Raw genomic sequence first — 10,348 nt, forward strand, 5'->3', positions numbered from 1 at the left:
ATCTGTTCACCAAAATAGTACATCTATTTGAGTGGTCCTCCAGTGCAACTTTGGACCTATCTCTCTTCCTCCTTAAAGACTTATAAGTAAACACTCCACTACTGCTCACAACAAGCACTATACTTAACATGATCCAAAAACCTACAAGCGAGACATTCATTCATTTCTACCCCCTCGAAAGAGGAAAGGACAACACTTGAACCTCATCTTTTATACTGCCTCTCATAGGTGAAAAGATCCACTTTTCTACCCTCTAAAAAGAGAAAAAGTCACTACCTTTCTACTGTATTGCAAGACGAAAGGTACAACCCCAAATTTATGAAGTACGATAAGGAGACACAACAATCACACATCATCACAATACTTAACAGCTCGACACACATACCCAACAAGGTAGACAACTTGATAATCACTCAAAGCACTTTGACCAACATCCATAGGACTTAGAAAACACAACCAGTAACTCTCCATTACACCCATCAGCTCTGTCACCATGAGAAATAGCTCGGTAACCTCTACCAACAGCTCAACAATGGTTTAAAACCCATAGGCCAACCTATAGACCTTCCAGAAATGATCTCCAAAGCCCCAAAGTCGAGGTCTCCAAACAAACCGTTTAACAACTTGCCCAACGCATTAGCCAACTCGTCCACCAACTCAAACAGCTCGTCCAAAATCACAAATAGCTCGGTCAGGGTCAAAAACCTCCAAACCGACCTATAAAATGCATAGAAACAAGTTTTTGAACCCTAAAATCGGGGTCCCAAACAATACATTTCGGCTAGCCCAAGGTAACCACCCTACAACTCGGCTAGCTCTACAAACAACCTAGCTCGACACCCTAGAGCCCGACCAACCCAGCCCTATAACCAGGACAACCCAACCTTGCTAGACATAGCCAGGACAACCCATCCTTGCTAGACATAGCCTGACCAGCCCGACTTCAACAAGAAACCATGGAGAGGATGACATGGAAGCGGAAGCTTGAAAATATGAGGGATATGGTGTTTGGGGAGTGGGTTTGGAGTGTTTCTTGAAGAAGATTTGGCCAACCATCAAGGAAAAGGTTAGGAGAAGTCAAGAAGATGACTATCCTAATGAACTTAGAGAAAGGGAGACTGCAAATTTGAAAAAAAAAATCCCTAATATCATTCCAAGTTAAATGTACAAAGGTTTGGGCACTCCTATTTATAAGATGGAGGAGTGAACCCATTTGAAAGGAAGTACATTGCATCAGAAAAGTTCAATGAACCTAGGAGCTTTAAGAACCTTCTTTCAAGAGTATATACATTGCAGAAGGTCCCTTCACCTCTAAACAAGGTTCCTAAGGGTTTCTTAAGGCCCAGCAAGCCTAAAAACCCACTTGGTTCGCATTTCACTGAAGAAGTAAGTTGAAAAGCCAAAACTACAGTTTTTTGATGCAATATTTCTGTTTTAATTGATTATATAAAACTTATACTTGATTAAATCAACAAAATTGATATTTTTCAGAAAAATTTGCTAGTTTAATCAATTATGTACTGATTTAATCGATTAAATACATGAACAACAAAATTGGCTAAAATACTAGCCCAAATGAAATGTAGACTTGGTCAAAATACAAGGCCTAAAGAAAAGACTTAATTACATATTTACAAGACTTAAGAGAAGGGAAAGACAAGCTAAAGTACTATACTCTACAAGAAAAGAATGTTTCGAAGTCCTTCGTTTTCTTCTACTCTCCTAGTCTTGGTTTAAGTTGTATCGGTTTGTATCTCTTTGGATGGGTCTCCACCAAGCTCCCTTAGTGGGTTTTCATTAGGTAGTGGTCATGTGTCATTTTCCTAGTGGAAAGTTTTGCTAAAGTGGCTTTCCAAATGATACTCTATAAGTGAAGAATTTTTCTAAAAGTTAGATTGCCATATGTCAAATCATACTTCACTAAAATAGGAGTTTTAAGGTTTGGTGCAAGATAGGATTTTAGGGATTTAGTCTACTTTGGAGACACTTTTATCTATAAATAGAGGTGTCTCTCTCCATGTAAACCCACTTTGAGATTAATAATGAAATGCTACCAAAATTTTGAGTCATTCAAACTTGTTTATATGTTAAGATTAAAGCATTCTATCTGGTCTCCTCTACTCACCCTTCTCTAGAGTTGGTCCAACCTCTCAAAAGAAACATTAACTACCTTCGTCTCATCACAAACTAAAAAAATGAGAGCAACTACTACCATCCCATAGCTTCCATGCCACTTCTATCACAATAGTTTTCATCTTTTTGCTTTGGCCCAACCTAGCTTAAGGAGGAGCATATCACCTTGACTCTAGGATCTGTCCACTCATAACCCATGCAACAACACATTGACATCATTATATATCCTCAGTAGCTGAGGGACTTGCATCACTACCCGTAAGCGAAGATGAAGTTGATATGGCCTCATCATCCCCAAAATCCCCTAATATTGACAAATAATCACTTAAAAAGAGTTAAAGGATGAATGAGACATGAACAAGAAATATGGTTGACTTTATCTTAGTTGTGTTATCTCTATTATTGGACTGATGGGCCCTCAGATGTGATTTCCCTTATTTATAGGACAGTGTTACGTTGTGAAGCAATTATCTCCACTTTTCTTAGTCGGATCTCTTTCATCTAATAGTTACAATGATCCAATTTTTCACCTATTTTTCACCTCTCAACCATCACTTATATAATCATGACTTCTTAATCTCTTCCTTTCTACGTTCCTAGAGATTAAAGGATATAATATTGTACTATGTCACAACTAAGCGGCATGTTAACCAAAGAAAGGTTTTTTTTTCTTTTAATGTAATGATCAAGTATCAATTCGGTATAAGACTTTTGATGTAACATAATGTGCCACTATGAGTTTGAAGGGCTAGTATACTGTATAGGACCCAGGTCATCCCGAAATACAACTAAGGTCACGGTGCACACACAAAGATCTTATTAGATTAAGTTAACCAATATCATCGTGGTTCACAAGAATAATAATACATCAATCTTACATTATAATACGAAATTTATTGCAGCACATTCCTAAACCAGAGACATCAAGTGCACATCATGCCCACTCAAGTAATAATCCATGTAAAAAGATATATAAAGGGAGTCAACTACCCTTATAAAGGGTTACTTTTCACACATACACATACTTAATACTTTGATTTAGTGACTTGAGCGTGATACTCTTTGCAAATGACACATTATTCTTTTTCTTTTTCTTTTTCTTTTTCTTGTTTTCTTTCATTTCCACCATGGTCTTGTTCTTGTTTAATTCATTGAGTTTTTCCATTCTTATTTTAGCCATAAATGCAAATTTCCGCAGTTACTTAGTTTTATAGAATAATTTCCTGGTCAGTAATTAACATTGATTTTTTATTTTATTTTTTTGCATTGTTGAATCCTTAAATTCTTAGACTAATTAAGCACATTCATAAGTGGATTCTTATAGATTTAGGTCATAATGTTTTAATTTGTCTTGACTTGTTCTGTGGCTTTTTCGGACCTCTCCGTCTGGCCAAATTTATTTTGCTAACTCTAATCTGACACCCCATTCCAAAAAGATGTCCATAATAAAATATAGATTAAAAATACGGCTAAAATAAGAGAGATTCAGGTGATTTTTTTTTTCTCCACAAATAATTATTTCACATCACATTTGTTCAAACCCACCTTCACATTCATTGGAAAAGAACCTCTTCCCTTTATTTTTTTTTCTCTCTACAGTTTTATCTTGAAAGAAAGTTTTCTTTCCCATTTTTTGGGACTATATGTTATAAAATTGACTATTTTATTACCCTCAGGCAAGGGTAACTCATCTCCTGAAGGGATCTTCTCATGCCAAACAAAATCATTCTCATGTACAAACTTTCTGAGCACTTCAGAAGAATCTTGAATTTGCTTCTGGTAAAGTGATTTCCAAGGCTCTTCTCCTGGTATCTTCTTTTTAACATTAGTCAACACAGAATAAAGAATACCGATAGCAACGCCTATTTGACCAGAGACCTTCAGGCTTTCTGCAAGATGTTGCTGACCTTTCAACTCGTGTAAACATTTGCAGAAATACATAAATTCCTGTATATATGGAGAGTTTCTCAATACCATAATGGAAGATCAAAATGTAAAAACAAACAAAATGATTAATTAAAATAAGAAAAACAGCCACCTTAATACGAAATTGTTCATCAACAAAAATATTTGGACACAGTATCTGAGATAGGTTATGCTTGACAAGTAACATTACTATTTCACTCCTACATATTCAATCTTCTTCTTTGTCACCATTACAAGAATATCAAGGTTCACTAGTTAAATTCCCCTTTTATTCTTTCTGACCTGAGTAAGGATCAGGGGAAAGAAGAGTTTAAAATGAATTCAAGATAAAGGGAAAACAGACCACATGTAAACAATTACACATACTGCATCCTGTTATTTTGACATAGTTAAAGATAATAGGTCTGTTTGGATACAAGTGAAAACCTCTCAAAAGCTCTTTTAGATTGCTCTCAAACATACTCTAGGTCAGAATTTGCATCAACTGATGAGATAAAAGGAACGCAATAAGCTTAGGGTAGCTTTGCATACCAGTAAGTGCGGTGAAATATCTTTGTACTGTGTGACAACGGTATGAAAAATTCCAATAGCTTCTTCAAGAAAAAGTGTGACACCATGATGCAACTTTGCCAAGAGACTTGACGAAGTACCTTTCTCTTCAGCCTTCCTTGTAGTTACTGCCTATACAGTTGTTACACATTCGTTATTTACAACCAAAGAACTTAATGAACTTCAAGCTAAGAAACTGGGATAGGCAATATGATTTCTGTCAGAAATAATGCACCTAAGTTTTATGATATGACAGTATGCAACTAGAGACAAAAATGAAACGACACAGAAAAGTACATAACACCAACCTGGGCCTCAGCTAAGCAAATGAGACTCATAATGGTGGATACTTCAGCAAGAGCTTCCGGGGGCTTTTGCAGTGGCAATTCAGGCTGTAAGGGGGGGAGAACCTCTTGCGCTAGATGATGATAAATGCCAGCAGCTTCTCTGAAAATGGTGGTGGATCGAACCAAATCTGCAGAACAAAAATGATGGCATTTGCAATCATATTCAACTGGACTAGTTCATCATATAAAATGGTATCTTGAGTTTCTCAACACGTACCAGTTGATAGAACTTCTAAGGCCCTTTCGCGCAGGATACCACCACAAAGAAAAAGGGTCATACCAAGCTCAAATTGCAGATTATCAACTTGGAAAAATTTAGAGCCCTTGAAATTGAAGAAAGAAGATGTGCTGAGGGAACTACTCCAGCGTATCTTAAGAGCCACTGTCCATTGAGCCATTTGGATTCCGCCATAGGTGCTTATTACACCAGCACAGGAAATCAAATTTTCCAGTAATGGAAGATACTGCTCTATTTTTTGAATATCCTGATGCAGACAAAAAAAGATAAAATTAAATATTGACAGAAAAAGAGAACAATTTGTCAATATTAATTGAAATTTGATGATTTACGAAATACTGGGTATAATCCTTAATTGCTCACAAACAAAAATAACACTTCACAGTTCATTTCCCACTGGGCCCATTTTTAGAAAGAGAATCAGAAAATATCAGTTCCGTAATAGGACTATATACCTGAGTCATTTCATATTGACCTAATAAAATACATATAAAGAAAGTTCAGACAACTAGACTTCAATTTTCTCCTTCCCTTTCCACATGGTTCATGTTAACATTCACTTATCAAAAGAAAATTTAACTAAATTAAAGTAGAAGGACAAAGAGAAGATACAGACTTTTGCATACTGTGCACAGAAAAATGGTGGTAAGGAGCTGATAAAGATAGCACAGCATTAACCGTTACCTGTTCATAGCGAGATTCCAACCCTCCAGACATTTCTTTTGCAATAGCTTCTGTAATGAAGCTGCTCTCATTAATAGAATCTTCAATCGCTTTACGCTTAGAGCTTAATTCCTTAAGATGTTCAAGTGTTACAAGATTACGGGCAGGATAAACATCCTCAAACACTATCTGAAAACATGAAAATCTACAATTAGTGCTACTAAGTAACAATGATGAAATCATCATTCCTGATACAAGACATAAACCACTAATTTTAATAGACAAAAAATACCCCCGAAATCCTCTCCTTTCATCTTTCCAATTATCCAGTACTTAATAAACTACATACTGATCAAACAATCAAAAACCAATATCACTGACCCAGAAATCAAATAAAGTGAAACTCCAAACCCTTTACAATAGCCCTTTTGTCCAAAATACTGATATAGACAATTCATGGACAAAAATATACTTGAATAATTGCAGGAAACAGGAACTCCAATGAAAGAACGAAATCATAAATTGGATTAAATGAAGAGGGAATTGAGAATCTGTACAATTGAGTCTGATCCGAATGCGCGGTTCAGACTTGGATTTTCTAATTTAAAGATAGTGACTAACAACATTTCCCAATAACGAAAATGTAACCAAGAAAACGGAAATAACAGAGTTTCTAACTATACAAAGCCCTGTATCAAATACCTTTTTAGTTTTCAGCTTTGATGGTTTTACAAAATGCAGCATCATTTTCAACCCCTTAAACCCTGCACACCACCACAATGATCCAATCACACAACAAAGCACAATCAATAAAGAAAACTCGAAAAATTGTTGAATTCCCACAAGCACATCGATTTCCTAAATTCTCTAACCGCATATATGAGTCAAAAGAAAGAAAGAAAAAAGGGGAAACTTTTAAGCAATTAAAAAAAAAGAAGAAAAACTGCAGCGAAAACAATGCTAGAGCATGGTTAGAGTCCAACTGCATTAGCATTCTAACAGAGTCTGAAACTTTTAAGAACAAATCAGTGCAAACGCAGAAGCCAAAAATTCATCAGAGAAATATAGAATGCAAAATTGAGGACGTGGAAGTGAAGTTCACCATCTATTCTATTTATTTCTAAGATTATAGGACTACATGTTTCTTCTAGTATATTATTTTTTAACACATACTTAATTCATTAAGAAACTTTAGATTAAAAGTTTATTTTACATAATTCATATATATATATATATATATATATTATAAGTAAGATAAATCTTTATTTTAATTGATGGTTATTGAAAAAAGTTGTATTTAAAAATATTTGTTTATTATTAATGGTAGAAAATAAATATCTATTTTATGTAAACACCAAGCACTATAATAATTGAATTATTTAAGCAGTTTTAGTTGAAGGTCATTTTCTGCTATAATTTCTTGCACTTTCAGATCTGGTTTTCTTAGGCTGTAAGGAAGAAGAAATGGGATGAGTTTGACCTGTTCTTAACAATTCGCGTTTGCATCTTAAGCTTACTTTTTCTTATGGTTATTAAATATAAAATATGTATTTAATTATTTACAAATTTAAATAAAATGAAAGTCTATCATTAAAAAAAATCAACTATCTCAACATGAACAATATTTAAGTTTTAAAATATATAATGTCTTCTTAACTCAAAACCTAATATATTTTTAGATTAATTTCGTTGAGAACACTTTCTTTTTTAAGAAATCTACTAGTTGAGAAAACTCAAAGATCCTTTATTGTGATAAAAAATTTACTTGTCTAACAAATCAAATCTAATAAATAAATCGACAAATTACTAATACAGTATATTATATGATACATCTTATTTTAATAATATTTAACTATTAAAGAAATCATCACAACTATTAACTAAAGATAAAATATATGTTATTATAGGTATTCAAACATAACTATACCACAAAAATATATCTACAAGATCTTATATAATTAAGAGTTCTCTCACTCTGAAATTAAAAGTGTAATAGTAGAGCTTTACAAAATATCTATCAATACGTTCAACTCTATCAATACCTAGCATTTACTTAACATATACATCCTCTCCTCACATCAACCTGATCCTAACAAACAGGAAAATAAGAAAACATACAAACAAAAAAAAAATGGGCAAACTAATTTATCAAAAGAGCATTCATACAACAAAATATAAAAGGGTTTCAATAAAATCTCTCACTTTATCTCTAAAACCATTAAGATTTTCTCTCTTTGACAAGTTTATAAAATATCAACAACCACTAAATCTTTTAAAATCCACAAAATCTCCCTTTTATTATTCAGATTTTATTTTTATTATTTTTCCTTCTACACCCTATAACTTAATTTTACACCACTTACTAAAAACAAAAAGACATTTTTACCCTTGGGCATAAACTCCAAATAAAACAAAAGTTTACCTTAATTCTCTTTCTCTCTAGAGTTAAATCCACACATATTCAATCATAATTCACCCTTTTATCAACAAGCCAACACAACACATTAGTACCATCACACACACACAAAATCACCAAAAGTAATAAACATATTAATCAACCATAACATTAAATAATTAACATAACAATTATAATTCTACAAAAAAAAAAAAACCCGAAACATTACACACCAATTACCAAACAATAATTCTCAAGTCTCAAACCACTTTATTCCCTAATTGCTACATTTTCCTCAAGTCTTAAATATAGAACTATGAGTGGTTGACAATACTTGGGAACCAAGAACAATCATAATACTCAACAACTACGAGTGGGTAAACTCAAACTAGTCATGCTGACTAGGGGAACCAAGAGTGATTTATAATACTCAGGCTAGTCAGGATTGACTAGGGGAACCAAAAGTGGTTTATAATACTTAGACTAGTCGTGTTGATTAAGGGAACCAAGAGTTATTTATAATACTCGGACTAGTCAAGATTAATTGGGGGACTAGAAGTGGTAACAATACTTGTAACCAAAAGTGGATTAAATTCGTGTAATCTTTAATAAGATTAGTGGAATACCGTAAGGGTTTTTAAGGGAGAACTGAACATAACTCATGTAGAGCGAACCAGTATAAAAAATTGTGCCTTATTGTTTTTCTTCCTTAAAAGCTCTTATTAAAGTTTCCTATGTCACCATCTGAAGAATATCCTTACTTGGTAATCCTCTGAAAACTCATCAGACACCCTTTGCGAAAAGTTTTAGAAAACACTATTCACCCTCCCCTCTTTAGTGTCTACCTATGTATTTCAATGATCGAAAACCATCAAAGGGGCTTGATGGAGATCCATCTAGGGAGCTACAACTTGAATTAAGGCTAAGAAAATGGAAGAAGAAGAATGACTTCAAGAACTTTTACCCTTGTGGAAGATGATGTTACAAAGCTTGTTTTGTCCCTTCTCTTAAGCCTTGTAAATATGTAAATGAGTAATTTCTTTAGGACTTGTATTTTTTTTCCAAGTTTTCATGTCATTTAGGCTTGTTTTTGGCCATTTCTTTGGATTTGCTTATGAGAATTGATTATTTCACCTGTTAATTGATTGTTCAGAGAGTTTTCAAGCATAGATGTAATATTTACTAAAATAATTGATTATCAAGTGAAATAATTGATTATTTCAGTCAATTTTTGATAGCATACTAATTTTGAGCCTTTTTGGACTATGCTCTTGAGTGGGATGCAACCTAACAAGTTTTGGGCTTGCTTGGGTCTTAAGGAACCTTTTAGAACTTGGTTTAAATGAGGAAGCTCCTATACATTGCTCTACTCTTGAGAAAGGTTCAAAAAACTTGTAAGTTCAATGTATTTTTCTGATTCATTGTATTCATATTTATATAGGTTCATTCCTTTATCTTATAAATAGGAGTGACCACCTCTTATAAGAGGAGCCTGAAATGAATAATACAAAGAACTTCTGGCCATTTGTAGTCTCCCTTTGTCTAATTTCATTAGGATAATCATCTTCTTGACTTCTCCTAACCTTTGCTTGAAGGTTGGCTTAACCTCCTTAAAGATGTACTTCCATACCATTCTTCACACTTCACATCCTTTACCATCATATGTTTTTCTTCCATAGTTAGCACACGGAGTCTCCTCCAAATTGCTTAAATAAGGTTTTTTTTTTTAAAAATTTCATACAAAAACATATCATAACCTTCAAGATCATATATTTTTCTTTCGGAATTAGCTCATGGAGTATTCTCCAATTTGCTTAAATAAGGTTTTCTTTAAAAAAAAATTTCATGCATATATAACGCATACAAAAATTGAAACATTAGACAATATTATTTTTTAAAATACAACTATTTGTATACTCATTAACTAGAGACTTGAAAAAATTTACATGATTAATTAGTCAACAATTGCTCTAATTGACCTTTCTTTCTAATTATACTGTAACAACCTTTCTCAACTCATTTTTATAGATAAAACTAGATGAAAAAAAATGAACAAATATGCTCAATCTTTAATAATTCTTTATAATTAAATTTAAT

The 10,348-nt window shown here is 33.3% G+C and overlaps 1 protein-coding gene across 2 annotated transcripts; it reads right to left on the bottom strand.

Annotated features, from left to right (window-relative positions):
• Positions 1 to 3,597: 3,597 nt before the first annotated feature.
• On the bottom strand, positions 3,598 to 7,014 carry LOC108335211 (uncharacterized). Of its 2 annotated transcripts, none has more exons than XM_017571176.2 (7): positions 6,959 to 7,014; positions 6,559 to 6,620; positions 5,878 to 6,045; positions 5,173 to 5,440; positions 4,917 to 5,083; positions 4,591 to 4,740; positions 3,598 to 4,080 (listed from the first exon to the last, which is right to left on the bottom strand). In XM_017571176.2, exons 2-7 carry the CDS (start codon positions 6,601 to 6,603, stop codon positions 3,727 to 3,729), a joined length of 1,152 nt encoding a protein of 383 aa, XP_017426665.1. In that variant the 5' UTR covers positions 6,604 to 6,620; positions 6,959 to 7,014; the 3' UTR covers positions 3,598 to 3,726. The 2 variants fall into 2 exon arrangements, with proteins under 2 accessions (XP_017426665.1, XP_017426664.1); XM_017571175.2 differs by lacking the exon at positions 6,959 to 7,014 and adding an exon at positions 6,840 to 6,958.
• Between the last annotated feature and the right edge of the window lie 3,334 nt (positions 7,015 to 10,348).

The sequence above is a fragment of the Vigna angularis genome, chromosome 10, assembly GCF_016808095.1.
Source record: "Vigna angularis cultivar LongXiaoDou No.4 chromosome 10, ASM1680809v1, whole genome shotgun sequence".
NCBI lineage: Eukaryota > Viridiplantae > Streptophyta > Magnoliopsida > Fabales > Fabaceae > Vigna > Vigna angularis.